This window comes from Diabrotica virgifera, chromosome 4 (assembly GCF_917563875.1).
Source record: "Diabrotica virgifera virgifera chromosome 4, PGI_DIABVI_V3a".
Taxonomy (NCBI): Eukaryota; Metazoa; Arthropoda; class Insecta; order Coleoptera; family Chrysomelidae; genus Diabrotica; species Diabrotica virgifera.
This window is the reverse complement of record NC_065446.1, coordinates 175020437-175043341: the sequence shown is the minus strand read 5'-3', so window position 1 is coordinate 175043341 and position 22905 is coordinate 175020437. Positions and strand designations below refer to the sequence as shown.

Below are 22905 nucleotides of genomic sequence, written 5' to 3'. Positions count from 1 at the left end.
TTACTGTCTTGTCAATTTCCAGGAGATAATAAAATTAATTTTTTCTTATATCCTAGAAAAACCCTCTATTCTAAAACTAAACAAACTTGTTTACCGTCGTTTCTTTCTAGGAAACCATTTAGAAACATTCTATTGTCCATTCCAAACGCGAATACATTCACTTTCTAAACCGACCGTATTTTAGTTTATTGTTTGAATTGTATAAGTCCGTTTGTAGAATCATTACTACTAAAACTTTTCCTCTTTCCACGAAACACTGCTTACGGCTAAATTATATGATTTACAAATTTTGGCTATATACAGGGCGATGAAAATTTACGATCTCGTGGTCTTTGATATAAAATTAATTCTCTAAATTCTCCCCATAAAAATTATTTAACAGTAAATATAAAATTTTTTACTTACAGGAAAAAATGATATATTTTGGTTTTTGTTTTAGGTTTTCCCCAAGCGAATACATCCGAAATTATGAAAACATTCATATGTGAAATTTGTTTTAAGCAATGCACTCGAAAAGCTGACTTGAAAAGTCATATGAGAATTCACACTGGAGAAAAACCTTACAAGTGTGAAATTTGTTTTAAACTATTTGCTCATTCAAATACTTTGAAGAACCATATGGTATTGCACACTGGAGTAAAACCTTACAAGTGTGAAATCTGTTTTAAGCCATTTTCTCATTCAACTACTTTGAAACAACATATGCTATTGCACACTGGGGAAAAACCTTATGAGTGTGAAATTTGTTTCAAGCAGTTTTCTCGGCCAGGTCGTGTGAGTCGACATATTAGATTGCACACTGGCGAAAAACCATACAAGTGTGAAATTTGTCTTAAGCGGTTTGTCCAAAAAAGCAATTTACAAGAACATATGAGAACCCATACTGGAGAAAAGCCATACGAGTGTGAAGTTTGTTTTAAGAAATTTACTGCAGCACATTCTTTAAAAAGTCATAAGAGAGCGCACACTGGGGAGAAACCTTACAAGTGTGAAATTTGTTTGAAGCAATTTTCTGTGGCAAACACTTTGAAACAACACATGAGGTTACACACTGGACAAACACTTAAGGCACACAAGTGTGAAATTTGTTTTAAGCAGTTTGTTAAGTCGAATGCTTTGAAAGAACATATGAGATTGCACACTGGGGAAAAACCATACCAGTGTGATATTTGTTGTAAGCAGTTTAGTCAAAATAGCAAATTGAAAGAACATATGAGAAGGCATACTGGAGAAAAGCCATACAAGTGTGAAATTTGTTTTAAGGAGTTTTCTCATAGTTCCAATTTGAAAATACATTTAGGAAAACATGCTGGAAATAATCTTTAAGTATAAAATTTGTAAGTCTTTAAGTATAAGTTTCTTAATAAAAAATCCTACATAGAAAATAGACACTTCCTTGTGAAGCACGGTACCGAGCACACTAGGATATGTCCTAGGCAATTATCCCGCAAGGTAGCGTCCTCGGGCCAATTATATATCTCTTATAAACAGCGGACATTCCAACATCTAGAACAACTACAGTTGCAAAGTATGCAGATACTGCCATTCTTGCATCTCATATAGATCCATCAACAGCATCAAGAAACCTTCAATTAAATTTAAATAGAATTCAGCAATGGATGAAAGTATGTCGCATCAAATCTAATGGAACTAAATCATTACATTTAACATTCACGCTACGTAGAAAAACCTGCCTCCCTGTATATATTGATAATTTTTTTTTTCTTCAACAAACGCAAACAGCTTGGATTCAAATTCTCTGATTAAAAATTTTACTTTTTTTAATTTTACTCTTACATGTCCATCCTCAAGCCCATATTAACTTATGGGATTCAGCTATGGGGCACTGCCAGTGTCTCACTGTTAGACAATTAAATTTTCATGACGTCTTTGAAGCGCTTAGACTAAAACGGCAAGTGCCGTCCGACTTGACCAATTTAACGTAATCGAGTGTATTCAGACTAATGCAATTTGTAGAATTGTAAAAAGGTTACTCAGTGGAGTAACTTTCTATTTGTCTGTATTTCTAACAAAACAAATGCATAATGCCCATGGGCAGATTGTTGTACTCAATGGAGTTAATAAAAAATAATAAGTTTTTTAAAAAGTTATAAGAACGCACACTGGAGAGAAACCTTACAAGTGTGAAATTTGTTTGAAGCAATTTTCTGTGTCAGGCGCTTTGAAACAACACATGAGATTTCACACGGAACAAATACTTAAAGCGCACGTGTCAAATTTGTTTTAGGCAGTTTGTTAAGTCGAATGCTTTGAAAGAACATATGAGATTGCACACTTGAGAAAAACCATACCAGTGTGAAATTTGTTTTAAGTAATTTAGTCAAAATAGTAAATTGAAAGAACATACAGTTGAGTCCGCGAGTCTTTACCCGTGCGTCATCATTTAAAGCATACGAAATAAGTCGGAAATTTACTAAACGCAAGGTCAAGTGGATATTATTCCGATCGCGGGTTATAGTATAAAATTTGACGTTATCAAATAAATAGAATGTCAAATTTAAGTCTTGCTTTAAAATTTTGGTGCATAATTACAGCTACATTTGAAGTAGCTTAATAAATTATTTTATTATCATTGATTAATAAATAAATCAACAATTTATAAAAGAATTCAATACCATATTTTCTTTTTGTTATTTTATTCACTTTGGCTGAACCTTAAACACAAGCATTCAACTGTGTCAACAATGAGGTTAGCTTTGTACGTTGTCAAAATTTATCGTAAAATAACATAAACTTATTACAAAATTTCTAACTTCAATATAAAATTAGTTGTGAAATCAACTGTTTGTATACTATAAAAAACTTCAAAATGCAAAAATTCGACAAAATAACAGCAAAAATTCAACAAACTGACAGCCACAAAAGTAAACAAACCAAAACGTCAGAAAGGACATCCTAAGTCTTGACGTCACAAAATTGGGAGGAGCTTATATTTGGCTCCAAACAATTTTGTTTATAATGTTAAACACTCATAAGGAATTTTTAATTTATTGTTTACGTGGTTTGTGTGACAAAATAAGACTTTTCATTTAGGTATTTAGTTAAAGAAACGTGCCAATTAAGAGATTTGTATTCGTTTTGGCCCAGGTGAGTTAATTTAATGCAATGATTAGAACGTAAACAGTGTTGAGGTTATGTTTATTTTCAATCACTAAGGAATAAAAACCACCTGAGCAAAAACGAATAAAAATTAACACGTTTCTTTAACGAAATACGTAAATGAAGTCTTATTTTGCCACACAAAGCACATAAATGAAAAATTCCTTATGACCATTTAACCTCACAATCAAAATTGTTTGGAGCCAATATAAGCTCCTCCCAATTTTGTGACATTTGTGACGTCAGACTTAGGCTGTCCATTGTACTTAAAATATGTGAAGACAATATCCCCAATTGTCTTTCTTTGTACCTATCTCTTTTTAATGCAGTGAGTCTACATAGTTCATAAAAATAACATATGTTTTTACTTAATAACAGGCGGCAGCTGGTTTGTCATTAATTTCATGCTTGGAAGAGAATGATGCTAAATAAAAAGTATGTGTTTTATCTCGCCATGTATTAATGACGCACGGGTAAAGACTCGCGGACTCAACTGTATGAGAAGGCATTCTGGAGAAAAGCCATACAAGTGTGAAATTTGTTTTAAAGAGTTTTCTTATAGTTGTAATTTGAAAATACGTTTAGGAAAACATGCCGAAGAGAATCCTTAGACTCTTGTTTTTAGAAGAGAAATCCCGTAGCGAAATAAAAAAGCGCCTGTGTGCTGTAAGCGGTGACTCTTCTCCTTCGATGGAAACCGTCAAAAAATAGTTTAACGAGTTTCAACGTGGTGGCAAGTCGGTTTTTGATAAGTCACTCCCAGTTGCCTCGAAAATGGCTACCACTGAGGATAAAGTGAAAGAAATCCACGATCTCGTATTGTTAGACCGCCGAATGAAGGTGCGTGAAATAGCCGAGACAGTAGGCATCTCAAAAGATCTCGTTGGTTATATTCTGCATGAAATTTTGGCCATAAAAAAAGCTATTCGCCGCATTTTCTAACTTCGAACAATAAACGCAACCATGAGACCACTTCAGAGCAGTGTCTGATGCTGTTTCAGCGTAATCCAAATGAGTTTCTACGTTATTTCATAACCGTCAACGAAACATGGTTCCACTGGTATACACCAGAGTCCAAGGATGAGTCGATACAGTGGACGTCACCCTACGAACGTGCTCCGAGGAGGGCGAATATTGTCCAATCCACCGGAAAGGTGATGACTGCCATTTTCTGGGATTCACAAGATGTGATTTATATCCAATTCCAGGAAAAGGGCAAAACAATCACAGAGCTTTACTATGCCGCATTATTACCCCGATTCAATATGAGCGGCCGTGGGTAACGGCATAAACGCTGGCCTCATACGCCAGTAGACGTGGGTTCGATCCCTGCCAAAGACAAACCATTTTCATTTCCAATAATGACACGAGCCGTCTCACCGTGCCTCGGAGAGTACGTTAAGCCGTCGGTCCCCCTGGGCTAGTGTACATCGACACTAGTTACTTGAAACAGGGTTAAAGATGTAATTGGCGCTGGAACTATCCGAAAGGATCTCCCCGGCAAAAATGCCATACGATATTATTATTATTACCCCGATTCAACGCGACTTTCAGCAAAAACAGCCTCAATTGGAGAAGGAAAAATACTGTTCCACTATGACAACGCTCTGGCTCACACCTCCGCAGGCTGAGCATCGCTGGGTCAAGTGTATCGAGCTAAAAGGAGACTACGTTCAGAAATAAATTGCCATTCTTCCAAAATTTTCGTTTTTCTTTTGAAGGCTAAGTACTTATCAGACCGCCCTAGTAGTGATCTGCAGACGTACCTCTTAAATGTTCTCTCACTGATGATTGCTTTACGTTATTTTACGTGACCTCGACGTTATTTTATGTACAGTAGAACCCCGATTATCCGTGTGCGGATTATCCGTGCTATGATTTTCTATTACTGAAGTTGCATTTTTGGGTTTTTTATTAAAGGGTACCCGTAAATCACTCGACGGAAACTATACTCCGAGAGGGAGACTCATAATGAGAGACTTATTTTTTATGTTATCTTTTTTATCGTAGGTACATATGTATGTAGGTACATGGTAGGTGCATATGTATGTATAAATGTATATACTTACATACCTACATATGAATTATATAAGAAATAAGTGTTCGGATTATCCGAGCTTTTCAATTATCCGTGTCACGTCCGGTTCCGAGGAGCACGGATAATAGGGGTTCTACTGTTTAATATTTAATATTCCGATAACTAATCGAATAAAGGATTACAGATTACGGTAAATATTTATTAAACATATGTGATTACAAACTTTTGTACATGTTTTATTTTAGACCGGGACAAGTGCTCTAATCTGATTGACGTTGACAATGTGACAAATACACTGACACCTAAAGGTGTGTTCACACTATACACTAAACACCTTCCCCTTAAAGATCAAGTTTCACTGGGGGTTTAATAGATCGTCCAAAACGAGATCTTTGATAACCTGAAGTACCTGGGTCAGAGATTACTTGTTCATTTTTATTAACATCTATTGTCCTAAATAATAGATTGATATCATCTACAATATCATTATTACTTATAGGAATCTGATTATTCAAATATGTTTTTTGTTCAGGTATATACTGGTCGGGAAACAATTCGGGTTCCAACATAGCATCATAATTTGATTTTGTTAAAGATGGTTTTAATTGACTGCTGTTGCGCCTAATAACTTTATTATTACTTTCCTTACGTATCCAGTATGCTCTTGGTTCTCGAGCTTTCTCTAGAACAACTGCCTTATACCATATTTTATCTCTATTACTTTTAACTACTACTTTATCTACCTTTTTATATTCTATTAAGGATTTAGGACTCGTTTTATCATAATGTATTTTCATCTTTTGTTTTTGTTCATTTATATAATATACAATATGCATTTGAATTTCTGGTTCTAATTTATTTTGGGTCACTGGAATTTGTGTTCGAAGTGTTCTACTTTGTAAAATTTGAGCTGGGGAGGCTTTTAAACTACTGATAGGGGTATTATTATATTCCAAGAGCAAGTCTCTAAAATCACTTTTTTCTGCTAAACTTTTCCGTAAAATTTGTTTTCCTAAGCTAACAGCCTTTTCAGACAAACCATTGCTCTGATGATGGTATGGTGTACAAGTAGAGACTGTGATATCCTTGTTCTTGTAATATTCCCTGCATTTTAATGATACAAAGGGTAAATTATCTGCGATTAAGTGCTGAGGGTAACCAAATTTTGTAAACGCATTCTGCATCGCATCTATAACAGATTCTGAAGTTTTATTTTGTAAAGGACATATTTCAATCCAATGAGAGAAATGATCTATTAAGATTAGATATGCCTTTGCTCCAAATTCCAGTATGTCTGCTCCTATTTTATTAAAACGTAGTTTTGGGACTGAGTGGGGTAATAGGGGTTCCCTACGATTACTTGGCATGTACTTTTCACAAGTTCGACATTGTTTGATAAATAATGTAATGTCAGATGACATATTTGGCCAAAAAAATAACTGCCTAGCTTTATGTATAGTTTTATTAATGCCTAAATGCCCTTTATGTATTAAATTTAAAATAAAAGACTTTAAACTATTTGGTACCACTATCTTGTCACCCATAAAAATCAGACCTGCTTCAACATATAAATCATTTTTCAGGACATAGTAAGGCTTGCACAATGGTGAAATACTATTTATTCTTGGCCAACCATTATAATAAAAATCTGAAATTTTCTTTAATATTTTATCATTGGCAGTTTCCCTTCTAAAATTTAATTTTCTCTCATCAGACATAGGCAAATGTATTGATACAGTGTGTACCATTTCTAACATCTCAAGATCAAGTGTCTTGACTTTAAGACTAGCTCTGGATAACATGTCTGCAAAATGGACATATTTCCCAGGGACATAATATACATTTAAATTATACTTTAATAATTTTAATCTTAAACGTTGTAAACGTACAGACCCTATCTTACAAATCGGTTTTTTCATTATCGAAATTATAGGCTTGTGGTCTGTCTGTATATCTACTGTTGCACGATAAATAAAATCATGAAATTTTTGTGTGCTAAAATATATTGAAAGCAGCTCCTTTTCAGTTTGACTATAGTTAATTTCATGGTCGTTCATTGTACGAGAAGCGCATGCTACTAATTTAAGAGTATTTTCGTGCTCCTGAAACATACAACACCCCAAACCATTTTTAGAGGCATCACACTGAATAACAATTTTTTTATTTACGTCAAAAGAAACTAGAGCTGGTGCCTCATTAATAATTTTTTTAAATTTTCAAAAACTTGTTGGTGTTTTGGCAACCACTGCCATTCAATATTAGACTTTAATAATTCACATAAAGGACTCATGTATTCAGACATATTTGGGACATATCGTCTCACATAATTAAAAGAACCAATGATTCTTTGAAGTTCTGTTTTATTTTTAGGCGATTCTAATTTATTTAGGGACTCAATACGATCTGGATTTATTTGCATACCATTTTTTGAAAATATTTGACCCATAAATTTAACCTTTAATTGACAAAATTGAAATTTCTCTTTGTTAAATTTTGCGTTTACTTGTCTGGCCCTCGCTAGTACTTGTTTGACTGCCTTGTCATGCTCCAATTGAGTGGCTCCAGAAACGATCATATCATCATGACAAATTGTAACATTTTCAAGATCACCAAAATGTTTTTCAACTTCTTCTTCAAACAAGTCTTGTGAGTCTGAAAGTCCATAAGGTAACACCTTGTACCTATATACTCCAAAGGGGGTAGCGAAGCAACATTTCCAGGATGATTCTTCATCAAGCTGTAAATGATGATAACCTTCCGATAAGTCAAAGACTGTAAATATACTTTTACCACTTAATTTTAAACTTATTTCTTCAATACTTAAATTTGTACGGGGTTTTCTAATTATACTTTTATTTAAGTCTAATGGGTCTAAACATAACCTAATTTTTCCATTAGATTTCTCAACTAAGACTATTCTATTTATACTCGCTCTATAGTCAATTTGTTCAATTTTTTCTATGGCATTTCTTTTAACTAATCTGTTTAACTCGCTTTTAAAAGCATCACGTATGGCTAAAGGTATTTTAGTTGGGGGATGACTAACCGGTTCAAAATTTTTGTTAGTGGTTATATGGCATGTACCAGGGAAAACACCTGAACCTGAAAAAATATCCATATTTTTCTCTATAAAAGTTTGTTTGGTTATGTCTGATTGGAATTTATCAGTAGAAACAATATTAATTCTTTTTATTAAATTTAAATGCAAACAAGCTTGACCACCTATTAGAACCTGATTTGCCCCTTCCACGATCACAAAATCCTCAAAAATTTCCTTATTTTTAAATTTACAGTTTAAATTTACTATACCTATCGGTTTGGCAACAGTACCTTCAAAAGCTTTTAAAATGTACTCTGTTGGCCTGACTCTAAATTGTTTGTTGACATATTTAAATATTTTTAAAGAAATTATATTTACGTCAGCACCCGTATCCAATTTAGTTTTTATTTTTCTCCCTTCAATCTCTTAAAACTCTTCCCAGATACTTCCTCTGCTAGAATTACAAGCTACAACGTTATTACTTAAGTTTACATTATCTACAAAAATTTCACTTGAACTGTCGCCATCTTCATGTTCAACATTTTTAACATTTTTTACCCTACATGATTTTGAAAAATGATTTAGAATACCACATTTATTGCAAGCTTTTCCATAAGCTGGACATTTGCGGGGGCCGTGCTGAGTCTGGCACCTTTTACAGCGAAACGTCTCAGTAGATTTTGAAATTTTCTCATGACCTTGCTTTAAATTTTTGTTACTTTTTAAAAATTTTGTACTTACAGTTTTTTTATTTCTTATTTCATTTACTTCAAAACCTGTTTCATTGCTTCCTGTACTCTGAAATTGTAAATTTTGACTTTTACTTTGCTCACTGGTTCTGCAAAAACTTATGGCCTTTTCCAGTGTTAGTTTATCTATCCTAAGAAGGGCTTCTCTAGTTGTTGTATCTCTGATACCCATTACAATTTTATCACGGAGTGCCTTATCTTCTGCCGTCTCATCTGGATCATTACGATTGTAGTTGCATGTTCTTACCAAGTGTCTGCAATCTGTTAGGAAATGTTCGAATACTTCACCCTCTTTCTGGGTCCTCTTTAAAAAATTATAACGTTCAAAACATTCGTTCATTCTCGGATTCACATACTTCGATATCGTTTCTATAATATAATCATATTTATCAACCTGATCATCTGGAATCTTAAATGTTGTCATAATACGGGCTGACTCGGTTCCCATTATGTTTCTCAATAGGGACAGTTTTACCCTATCTGTTGACTCATGCTGCCCTATAGCTATCAAGTAGTCTTCGAAAGCCGTGTACCAAAACTTCCACTCTGTAGCAGCATTCTGCCCTTGCAAGTCAAAATCGGGGGGAAGTTTTACAGACCCCAGGCCTAAATTTGTTGCCATTTTTCTGGTTATTTGAATTTATAACCTAACCTCTATTCAAGCACTGTTAAATTTCAGTTATCTGTCACAATCCTTCTTGAAATATTCTTTTACTTTCGCAGCGCCATGTTTAATATTTAATATTCCGATAACTAATCGAATAAAGGATTACAGATTACGGTAAATATTTATTAAACATATATGATTACAAACTTTTGTACATGTTTTATTTTAGACCGTGACAAGTGCTCTAATCTGATTGACGTTGACAATGTGACAAATACACTGACACCTAAAGGTGTGTTCACACTATACACTAAACATCTACTATATTTTACTTTCCAACTACTTTACTTTCCATCTACTATTTCCAACATTTTTCCTGGGACCAACATCGTTCTCATGTTCCGGGTGCTTATTTTCATTCCTTATAACTCCGTATTATTTTTTTATTTTTTCGCTTTCTGTGTATATTGTTGTTAGTTTATGTACTCTACTACTGTTACTACTTTGAAACAACATATTGTGACGCTATTATACGCTCCTCGTCGTCAAATATTCAGGCCTATTTATTATAATTCTAAGGTCCGGTACTTTATGTCTCGATTAACAGCCTGTTAGTTAACCGAGGTTTAATCGGGACCTCTTTAGGGTCTCTTGCGTTGTAACAAATGCAATTATAATTATTATTATACTTATTTATAATTATAATAATACTTTTAATTGCATTTATTACAATTCAAAAGACCCTAAAGAGGTCCCGGTTAACTAACCGGCTGCTAATCGAGACATAAAGTACCGGACCTTACTTTTTTGTGTTAGACGCTTCGAAGTTGATTTATTTTGTTTACTTTTGTTTGATTTATTGCTTTCATGGAATGTACTAGTAAATTCTTTTAAAGTTGTAAACGCAAAGGGGGACTCGATTATTCTTTTTGTTCGAGACTAATTGTAAATAGCTGTATAAAGGGATTTTAAATATTTGAGTGCAGTCTCAAATAAAAAAGTCTCGTGTATGTATTTTGATTGTATTCGGATTTTAACATGTAAATAATTGTATGTAATTGGTTTGTATTTAAATAAATTAGTTATTATGTGTTAGATAAAATAAATGTAAGTTTTTATTATAAGTTTGTTAAGTTATTTTATTATAAGTAATGTAAGTATTAATATAATTTAAATAAGTAAAAGTGAAATAAAGGATTTATAAAGTAAGTCTTTATTTATTTAATAATAAATAAAAGTCAATTCGCGTAATAGTAAAAAGCATTAAAATATGAGATTCTAAACTGGAGAATACTGGAGTGTGAAATTTGTTTTCATTCAGTTTTCTCGACCAGGTCGTGTGAGTCAACAATATTAGATTGCACACTGGCGAAAAGCCATATGAGTGTGAAATTTGTTTTAAAAAATTTACTGCAGCACATTCTTTAAAAAGTCATAAGAGAGCGCACACTGGAGAGAAACCTTACAAGTGTGAAATTTGTTTGAAACAGTTTTCAGTGGCAGGCACTTTAAAACAACATGAGATTGCATACTGGACAAACGCCTAGGGTGAAATATTTGTTTTAAGCATTTTGTTAAGTCGAATGCTTTGAAAGAACATATGAGACTACACACTGGAAAAAAGCCATACGAGTGTAAAATTTATTTTAAGCGGTTTGTTAAGTCTAATGCTTTGAAAGAACATATTATGAGAAGGCATACTGGAGAAAAGCCATACAAGTGGGAAATCTCTTTTAAGGAGTTTAAAAAGTCTTTAAGGAGTCTTTTAAAGAATGGAAGAAGGCGAAATGCCAAACAAAATATTCAAACAGATGCCAGTAGGAAAAAGAACAAGAGGAAGACCGAAGCTGAGATATTTAGAACAAATAGAAAAGGATATAATAACCTTAAAAATAAAAAACTGGAGAAAAAAAAGCACGAAGCAGATCAGAATGGAGAAGAATGGAACAGACCAAGACCCAGAAAGGGTTGTCGAGCCAGTGATGATGATGATGATACTGGAGAAAAGCCATACAAGTGTGAAATCTCTTTTAAGGTGAAACAGTAGCGATAAACAGGTAGCGAAAACGCGTTCCAAGATTTCGGCTGTAATTTCCCACATAACAATTTCATGTTCTTAGTAGATTCATAGAACATACTTTTCAGAAAAAGTATATACTGAGAATATGCGTAATTACCATTGCGAATGTGCAGAGCACATACTGAGTATATACTACATTACAGTACTTAAACGTTCTATGTATATACTTAGAATGTACTACCGCACTTCTTTTCAGTATATACCAAGAATGTTCTTTTTAGAACATTCCAAGGACGTGCTATAAACCTTCTAGGTGTATACTTAGAACATACTACCGCACACCTTTTTAGTTTATACCAAGAAGGTACTTTTTAGAATATTCCAAGGAAGTGCTATAAACCTTCTATCTATATACTTAGAACGTACCTACTACCGCACATCTTTGTATGGGAAGAATATATATTTTTAAGAATATTCTAAGAAAGTGCTATATTGCTTAGAAGTATGTTTTCAGCATCACCTAATCTCATCTTAGGTTCTACTGGTTCTACCAAATACTTATTATATTTACATTACATATTTTAATTGCAAATGAGAATGTAGTTAGTACCTACATTCTACAATATTACTTAAAAAGTAAGTACATATTTATAAATTTTAGTCATTTATATAAATCATTATATATTTAGCTAAACTAAACTATGCATAAGTAACTAAAATTTATATAATACTTGTATGTACTTACCTATTTAATGAGTTACCAAAATAGATTATATTTTATGTATTTTGAAGCACCGCAAACAAAATAAAGATATTACAATAAAGATATTGTATGTATGTTCTTTAGTCCTAATACTACATCATTCGTCTTCATCCTCAACACTGCATAGATCCATAGATGATGATGATACAAATAACAAATAATGAAATAATGCCTGTTTTCTTTTTCATATTTTACGGTTTTTTCCTATCCCTGATCCATTCAGGTAAGAAATGGTCAGATGGGGGATATGAATGTATGTATTGTGGAATAACATCGGTGGTCAGTGTTGCCAGACGGAGAGAAATTTCCCTTTTTGCGGTAATTTTCAACATGAAAGGTGATAAAAGGAAAAAGTTAACTCGTAACTTATCCATTCCAAATTGTAAAATATTAAGAAAAAATCAAAATATTTGAAAATAATTAAATATATCTTCTCAGATTTTGTAAACAGGAGGGAAGTTTTTTTTTATAAAAGTGGGAATTTTTAAGGTAAGTTGACGGAAAAAGCTTACTCGACGGTTGGCAACGCCAAAGCCTTTGGTTGTGCAGTTTGGCACGTTTTTGGTTCTGCGAAATGTACCTAAATTCAAATTCCAAGGATATAAAAATACTCATGATTCATGATAAACTCGAAATGGTAGTCATTTCAATTATGAAAACGAATTTTTAATAGTATCTATGTAAACGTTAATACAATTAATGTTTAAAATTTTTTACCATACAACAATTTTGAAATGAAATTCGTCCAATACTACCTACCCTAATAACACAAAACATTCCATGAATGTTCCTAGAATGTACACACAGGACATTGAAAACATTCCTGGAATGTCCCCAAATGCACACGAATGTCCCTGGAAAGTACCAGGAAAGTGCTGTGTCAGCATTTTAAATATTCTTAGAATGTTCTGTTGGAACATTCCATGAATGTCTACGAATGTTCTTTGGACATTCACAGTCTATTTTTTAGACTGAATGTCTTGTTGGAACATTCCATGAATGTTCTTTGGACATTCACAGTATATTTTTTAGACTGAATGTCTTGTTAGAACATTCCATGAATGTCTACGAACGTTCTTTGAACATTCACAGTATATTTTTTAGACATTCACTGAAATATATCGTCAGTAATGTGACAATACCTCCTATATGTTTTTTCATGAGGTTTGCAGGAGACGAAAAACATTTTTTAAGGTCACTTTCTGGTTTCGTACGTATTCTGACTTTTTTTGTAGTAAATAGATAGTTGAATTTACTGCAAAACAAGTCAAAAAATATATGAAAACAGGAGGTGGCCGAAACAAGTTTTTAGTCTATCTTACAAATCTCTTGAAAAAAACAGATAGGAGGTACTGTCACATCACTGACGATATATGGCCATACCAAATAATACATCCTTGATAAATATAAACATTTTTATTGCAAAAAATCTTTACATACATTTTTTAATGTAATTTGCTGACATTCCTAAATATTATAAAAAAATGTGTCACATTTGCTTTGTAAACCTTTCTTTTGCTTTTCGTAGCCACATATTCTGTTTCCTTTCTGGTTTTTTGTAGACCACTTCTCTCAGCTGATTCTAAAAGAAAATAAAATAAAAGGTAATTTTTCTATCCTTTACAATTAACAATCAGAAGAAATATTATTTACAGGTAATAATATGCATAAATAATAATAATAAAAAAATAAATATTAAATAATATTTAAATAAATAATAAATAATATTTAATAAATAAAATAATAATAATGAACATTTTGTATTTTGACAACGACATCCGATGTGGAAGTAGAAACCTTAATAAAATTATTTTTTCAAGTAAATTGTGGCTTATTTCCCCATTAGAATAATTAATTACAAAAAAGCCACAAAGAAATAGATTTTTCACAAACAAATAAGTATTTAGTATTCATTATATTTATTGTTTTTATTATTTACTTTAATGTCCTACTGGTACATTATTTGACAAATAATGACATTTCGAAGTCTGTTAAGTACGATATAACGCCCTTGGGCATTAAATTTAAATAACGACTTAGATACTGTCAAGTTGACAAATATCAACCTAAGTAAAACTATGGTTACCACAATTACGTTACTACTGTTACTGGTAAATGTACTTATTTAAAAACTAATCAATTCAAAATTCGTTCAAATTTTTCGCATATAAAGAATAATTTAGTCGGACATTAAACGTTGAAGGCACCACAGGTATTATAATAATAACGCTTTCGGTCAACGTATATCCCTATAATACCCTTGGTACCTTAATAACTGTAACATAAGATTATACCTTAATTCTTGTTTTCGATTTCTGATGTTTTTATTTATTTACATTGAATATTAATCTGTTTTGTTGTATAATCTACTTCGCAATAATTATGTGATATATTTGACTTAAAATGAATTCAAAAATTTTTTGTAGTTGGGCAACAATGTCAACTTAGATCTCCGATGTAGATAATGAATTACAACAGTATCTATATTGTACGGACTGTATTATTAATTAGGTTATGCATATACCTGTGTGACATAAGCTATTGGAACAGCACAGTCTCTCAAACGAACAGATGAAAGTGAAGTTCTGTCAATATCTTTTTCTAGAAAGTGTTTTGAACATACTCCTCTATTAACAAATCTGATCTATACTTCATGTCTTCTTCGCAGGATCTTCTGGAAAGCTAAAAATACAAAATATATGCATTACTAAGCATTATTAACAAATTTTAGTTTTAAATAAAAAATATGATTAATGAACTCACAAAATTATTATAAAACAGCTTAGAAATTGTTTATTAGTATAGTCCGTTCCCCAAACTCAGACACAACTGGCTAGTGATTTTAGTAGGTAATTTTTTTTGTTTTTGGCCAATTTTGCCAAAATTACAGTAATTAGTACTGAGACTGAGTTTAGCAAATCGACTATAATATTCTGTGTATTCATTAGTTGGTACTGCATATTATAGTGTGTGGTCTACCATCCTATTTATAAACGCATACACTAGCAAAAACGCAAAAAGAATTATTTTAGTTTTACAAATCCTTTTGTTATTACCTATCTCTATTTACTATTTTAGTTAGGAATAAGCGAAGTTGGTGGCTTATTCACAATTATTATTAAAATAATAAATGGATATGACCAATTATTAACTTATAAAATAAAATAATAATTCTGATTTATGCCTTTTATTCACTTTGTTATATCTACGTTACTTAAAAGATTTTTTATGAATAGTATTATTAGGGTATTAATAGTATTAATTTATTTTCTGAAATACAGGGCATGCTTTCGTTTACATATTTGCATACTAACCTTTTAATAGGGCTGTTCATTCACAGTCATTTGTTTTGAGCTTCTGTCATAATTGAAACGTTATTCCTGCAGATTTTTTTATCTACATTTGTTTCTGCTACTCCAACTGCGTTAAAAACAGGACACCATTTTATGCACTATGTTAATAATACTATTAAAGCTATTATAAAAGTATCCGAATTAAAAAAATATTCTTAAAAAGCACAAATAATACAAACAATCCACGGCAAGGCAAGGCCGGGCAAGGTCGCCAGTCGCCAAGATGAAGATGCCAAGATGGCCGAAGCGAGGTCGTTGGTTGGTCGTTTTTAGTCACGTGATGCCCTCTCAAGCGCCATGCACAAAAATATATGCACGGCGAATTTGAAAATGAACGCAAAAGAAATAAATATAAATGCCTCTCTTGGGTTTTGCATAAGTTATAAGTATTTTTTTTATTAACAAAATCGCATTCCAAATTGAATATTCGCGAACAATAATTTTTATTACATTTGTATGTTTATAATATTGTATTAATTGAACTTGGGAAACTCTTTAAATTTGACATATTATTGCACTGTAGGCCTAAAATGTCACTTAGTTTGTCTGGTATGTTATAAGTAATGTTGTATCTCTTACCCAGATAACACAGAAACATGACAGAAATATTCCAGAAACATCCTTCTGGGACAATAGAAACATACTAACAACATCCTCATTTCCCTCGAAACATCCCTAGGATGTTTGTGGCAACAGCCATGTCATCATTTTCAACATTCTACAAACATCTCGGTAGGATGTTTCTAAGATGAAATAGGATATACTAGGTACATTCGGGGTACTTTGTTTAGAACATCTCGGAAACGTTTCTAAAAATACCCTGGAAGTGACTTCGCTATACGAGCAAATAAAACAATTCAATATTTCTTAATAAAAGAGCTATTTATTTAAAAACTAATAATATTTTCTTTAAGCCACATATTTTCTTCTAGGTATCGGAAATGTATTATACAGGGTCTTCATTTCAAAACTAGACAGTTCAAATATCTTTTGATTGTAGTAAAATGTAAAAAAAAGATAAAAAACACATCAAATTTTATATCCAGGGGGACACTTTTTATTCGCAATTGCAGCATCGATACTTCAACCTTCGAACAGTGAAGTGAACAACCCCTGAAATTTAGGGAAAGTACCAAGTGTGCCGCATTTTTGAAAATGTAATTATATGGGGAATTCAGCAATACCAATATTGTTGTGTCAAATTCCGATTTTAGCGCCCTCTTGGGGAAAAAATAATCGTTACGTAATTTAAATTGTGACACCTCATTTGAAAGCTATTTTTATTGCTAATTAAATGCAATAAATAAAATTATCCTGAATTCATATTTAATAATTGAAATCAAATGAGATTGGAAAGTGTGATCCTACTAAGTCTGTTATTTTAGGTGATTTCACTTATGAAATATGATTTCAGGATAATATTATTTATTGCATTTAATTAGCAATAGAAATAGCTTTCGAATGAGGTGTCACAATTTGAATTACGTAACGATTATTTTTTCCTCAAGAGGGCGCTAAAATCGGAATTTGACACAACAATATTGGTATTGCTGAATTCCTCATATAATTACCTTTTCAAAAATATGGCACACTTGGTACTTTCCCTATATAAATTTCAGGAGTTCACTCTACTGCTCGAGGGTTGAAGTATCGATGCTGCAATTATGAAAAAAAAAGTGTCCCCCTTGATATAAAATTTGACGTGTTTTTTTTAATTTTTTTACATTTTACTACAATCAAAATATATTTGAACTGTCTAGTTTTGAAATGAATACCCTGTATAAAGCATTGGTAAACGCAAGTACATACAGGGTGTATCAACGATGTGTGGGTGGGCGATAAGTGCTTCCCTATTTGAGATAGGAAAAAATGTCTTAAATAAAAGTTTGTAGAGATCACTGAAATCTATGTTACAAAAATATTTACCCTCATACAGGGTGTTGGATAAAGGTGTGACTTATCAAAGATATGTTTTTTTAAATAGAACACCCTATATATCTTTATATTTTTAAAATCTTTTCAATGAGCTGATTTCAATGGTACTTCACACTTCTATCTATTGTGATTAGTTGAGGACCTACAGCCACTGGAAATGGTCAATTTTTCAAATTCAGGTGGCTGTAGGAGCTAAACAGTCCAAAATTTCGAAAAATGGCTTTCATGTCCCTATCCTAACTTTTCAAGTTCTATTAAGCGACACGAAAAATCAAAAATCCGAAATCCTACACGATTTTTGATAACCCTGTATTAAATAATTTTTCATGTCACTCAATAGAACTTGAAAAGTTAGGAAAGGGACATGAAAGCCGTTTTTAAAAATTTTTACTGGTTTAGCTACTACAGCTACCTGAATTTGAAAAATTGACAATTTCCAGTAGCTGTAGATCCTCAACTAATCACAATAGATAGTAAGTGTGAAGTACCATTGAAATCAACTCATTAAAAAGATTTTAAAGTAAAAATATATAGGGTGTTCCATTTAAAAAAACATATCTTTGATAAGTCACACATTTATCCAACACCCTGTATAAGGGTAAATATTTTTGTAACATAGATTTCACTGATCTCCACAACTTTTATTTAAGGCTTTTTTCCTATCTCAAATAGGGAAGCACCTATCGCTCACCCACACATCGTTGATACACCCTGTATAGCAACTGATACACAATGCTATGATTTGTTTAACAATGTTTTATTTCCCGATACCTAGTAAAAAATGTTACATAAGATGTTTATACATTCAATTTCTCTGTTCTTAATCTTCTTTCTTTGGCTCTTCGTAGCCAATCGCCAATTTTTTTTTTTCATCTCCTTTCTGGTGATCCCATTGATCCAATGTGCCTTTTGCCCAGCTTCTAAAAAAATTATTATGTATTATGATGTAATAATTTGAATATTGTTGATAAAAGATAATAAACATTTTGTGGTCATAATGAAATAAAGACCACATTTTCTAACATTTTATTAATTTAGTAATATTCTGTAAATTAAAATTAAATTGTTAACAATTTTTTCTAAATGATAATTTTTAAAGACTTCTGTCTCTATTAATAAAAGGGTTAGAGATAGTTACCTAGTACAGATTTAGCTAGATTTAATTTTTCAAAAACCAGTTTTCCTTTCCTTCCTGTAAAGGAAAATTGTTCGGCCAGGCCATCAGTTACAAGTGGCCCGATGCAACGCCTAATGAATTCGTATATATTGTTACCACCAAGTTTGGAAAAAAATAAAATCTGCAACAGAAAAAGTAAAATAAAATTCAATAACAATAAGTGCTTTAAATATTAACATAAATAATTGTTTGTGAAAGTTATATATACATATTTACCAATGCCGAATAATTTTCAGGACTGGAGAAAAAATTCTCAAAAAGTTCCAGATCCTCATTTGTTTCCATTTTAAACTTGCAGATTTTTGCAATATATTATTTGTAGACTCTTCATTAGTTTGCATATTTCGCTGACAACAATTTCCGACTTTAGAGTTAATTTCAATCAGTAATGATTGTATATTATAGAGTAGTTGTGGATTGCAACAGCAGCTCGTGCTTTGTGATGTAGCAACTAAAATTAAATTCACCTGTTAGAAGCAGTATATCAGTGTGTTAATAAACTGACAGATAAAAGTACAGTGTTTTAGCACAGTCTAAAACTCGGTTAATGTTTAAATTTGATAAAAGAACTTACCAACATTATTCAAATTCTCATGTATTTCCTTCAAGGCCCTTTTTGGTATGGTGTAATTGCTTTTCGAACCTGGACCTAAAATACATATTTGAACATAAATTAATAAATATCAAATGAAATTCAGTATCAACATACCCATGTTACGATCATGATGAACTTGACCAGGGGTAAAGCAGGGGGTAGAACTATTGCCTGTTTGACTTGGTGTGTTCGAAACAGTTGACTCGTCTACCATTTCAGCCATGTCGTTGGTCCAAATTGGTGGGGTAGGCATTTTAGTAACTTTAAATTGCTTCCTATTTGATGCATGTTCCGTAGGTTCATCATTTTCATCAGATTCAGAAGAAGAGGATATAATTTTCTTCTTTCTACGTTTTTATTACCCGCCTCTGTATCTGTATTAAGGTCACTAGTAGTTTCAGCCGTAAGAGCTTTTTTTCTAGCAAGTAAATAATCATCTAAAAAATTAAAACCAAACATCAAGTTTATGATCAGTAATAAAGGGAACGAATTAATTAATTGAAGTTTGCAATGGTAAGATAAACAGGTTAAGCATAAAATACTGAAATGTGCTGACTCTTAAGAAGGAAACTTGTAAAGATACCCTCTAAGTAATAAAGCAAGTTTAGTAATAGGACGAATAATGTTGAGTAATTTGATGTTAATTTATTTATATTTGACACTGAGACACTGAGCTAACCCAAAATGATAATAAAACCCTGGCTCTACTATTTTAATCTTTGAACCAGTGTCACGAGGTGTTTTTAAAAGAGTCCTTGCATCCCTGGGTACATCAAGATTACTTTTTCGCAAAATATCCAATAAATCGGACAAGGCACAATGGTTTATATTATGCTTGACAGCCCAATTACTTAATTGATTTGTAAAAGGTACCTCCGGTTCATTTAATGTGTTTGGTGGACTTTCAAAGAGGCTTATTTGCCAGTTATTGGAATTATCATTTTCCTCGTGATTTTCGGATGTGTTTTGATAATTTACTTCGCTTTCATTATCTTGGGCACAAGAAGTAGGAGTACACGAATGAGACTGATTACCACTGGTACTGGTAGACGGTTTTTCAATATCAATATAATTGTTATAAGTGTTATCTTTTTTCAGCCGTTTAAAGCGCTGACTATATTTATTTAATAGTTTTCTTTTTTCCTGACTATCCATTATAAATACTTACTTTATAAAAGCCACAACACTCAACACTTACAAATCCAAAAAGAACAAAGACACGACATAACTCAAGACTCAACACTTCTAACCTAACCTTGCTTTTGCAAACTAGGTCTTCTTCTTTTTCTACTAATCTTCTTTTTTGCAAGCTACTGCAGGGCAGGGATATCAGGATATCGCGTACACAAATACGTCAGTCACAATATTTTAAGACCGATTGTTATAAAGTCTAAGGACAATTAACAATTATTCACAAATAGATGTGAGTTGTATATTTTGTAATGAAAAACATGTTTAAGAGAAACATTCTAGGGACATCCCACTGATGTTTACATTTAACAACCATATTTATGTACCAAGAGAAACATTCTAGGAACATCCCATCTAGGTCGGAAACATTGGGACACTAGTAGTACTTTAATGGGATGTCCCAGGAAAATACTGTGTTATCTGGGTACACGTATGTATTATTTCGCAACTTAAAATATAGGAACATTGGTAGTATGTTCACAGAATGTCTTATGGTAACATTCCAGGAATAATTTAAACAGATGTTCACCGAATGTTCCCTAAATGTCCAGGACATTCAAATATTGATAGAACTTTGGTAGTACATTCCTGGAATGTTGTGTGTTGTTAGGGTACATACATAAATTTTATTAATTATTCTAAAATATAACGAAGTTGATAAACTTCCTATTACTATACATACATATTATTTTTAAGATATTTTAAAAGTATCTACTTATAAGTATGTGTTAAAAATGTACTTATAAGTATGTGCTAAGAATATTCGATAAAGGTATATTCTAAGAATAGTATCTACTTATAAGTATGTGTTAAGAATGTATTTATAAGTATGTGCTAAGAATATTCGATAAAGGTATATTCTAAGAATAAACTTTTACGAATATTCCGAGTTACTACGTACACGAATGTACTCAGTATATTCGGTACGAGAATATACTTTAAAGTATATGCAAAGAACATGAAATTTAGAATGTTTTTTAAGGTACATGCTATGCTTGTACTACGCATATATTAAACAGAATATACTCCGACGAATGTTGGTAGTATATGCTTAGAACATGATACGAACATCATTGTTATGTGGGTTTGAATATTTTTTCGAGATATTTGGCACACGTATTCGTAATATAATAAAGAATGGCGGTACAGAGCCCAATTTGAAAAATATATTAATACAGTCGAACCCGCTTATTGGAATAGCCTTCGTGCCAAGCAAAAATATTCCTATAACCGGGATATTCTAATACCCGATCATTGATGGCTTGTAGAAATAAGTGTACCTACTGAATAGACCTACATAATAATAGTACATACTATGTATGTACTTACATTATATTTATATGGTTTTAGGTCCTTTTATGTCAATGATACAGCAGTGTAACTTATTTTATTAAAAAACCAAATTACATTTTCTGTGCATAAATCCATTAATAAGCATGAAAAGTGTGCAATATGTAAATATGTATATATTATCTTATTTAAAATGCATACGCCAAAATTACTTCTCATTTTTTTTGAAAAATCTTTAAGTTATACAAATTAGAAAAAATTACATTGAATTGGCCCTCCAGAAATATTCTTATAATATTACAAACGGTTAGGACTTTCCAAATTGGATGGAATATCCACAAAATCGAAAAAATCTTCATCTTTTGCCTCATCTTTCGCTTTAATATTGAGTTGGGTGGTTTCTTTTTTTTTTGTTCTAAATCTTCAGTATCTTCGAAAACCGATAAATTATCGTCAAAAGAAACAACTCTTAAAAATATTCGTCCTTTATTTTGTCGAATTCTATGTTTTGATGAATTGGCAGGCAAAAATCGGATTGTTAAAATATTCAAACTCATGTCGGGTTTATGGACAGGGCGGTTATCAATAAAAGAGAACATTTCTATTCTTGTCTACCATTGTATTGTCGAAGTCAATAAACCATTTACCAATAAAATTTATAACTACAATGAGGTGGGTCGCAATAGAAATTTTTACAAGTTTTGTGAGACAAGTAAAAGTAGGTATTTTATGGCCTGTTGTATTTCGCAAAAGGGTCCAACTGGTGCGTAATAAAGTATTTATTATCTGAGAAATATAATAAACCAGACATAATTTTAATTTTTTTCGAAAATATGACTAAAAAGTTGTTCGTCCACTTGAATAATATTCGATTAAGCGATATTAATTCATAAAAACGTATTCCTATAAGCGGATAAATTTATTAAGGACCAAATAGAAACGTTTCGGGACCTCAAATTTCTATTCCTTAAACCGGAATATTCCTATAACCGGTACTCTAATAAGCGGGTTCGACTGTATGTGGAAA

The 22905-nt window shown here is 32.0% G+C and overlaps 1 protein-coding gene and 1 long non-coding RNA gene across 4 annotated transcripts in view; one reads left to right on the top strand and one right to left on the bottom strand.

Moving 5' to 3' along the window:
* LOC126883746 (zinc finger protein 271-like) overlaps positions 1-6677 on the top strand; it is a 159213-nt gene extending 152536 nt beyond the window's left edge. Inside the window, exon 5 of the mRNA XM_050649410.1 lies at positions 440-6677. Coding sequence (XP_050505367.1) covers positions 440-1326 — 887 coding nt within the window. The 3' untranslated portion in view covers positions 1327-6677. The remainder of the gene's footprint in view (positions 1-439) is intronic.
* Positions 6678-13738: 7061 nt separating this feature from the next.
* On the bottom strand, positions 13739-20739 carry LOC126883254 (uncharacterized). Of its 3 annotated transcripts, none has more exons than XR_007697589.1 (8): positions 20592-20739; positions 19512-19834; positions 19377-19451; positions 19019-19253; positions 18764-18923; positions 15652-18545; positions 14862-15019; positions 13739-13919 (listed from the first exon to the last, which is right to left on the bottom strand). It is a non-coding gene; the product is annotated as an uncharacterized LOC126883254 (long non-coding RNA). The 3 variants fall into 3 exon arrangements; XR_007697588.1 differs by having other exon boundaries at positions 20566-20737; XR_007697590.1 differs by having other exon boundaries at positions 20596-20730.
* Between the last annotated feature and the right edge of the window lie 2166 nt (positions 20740-22905).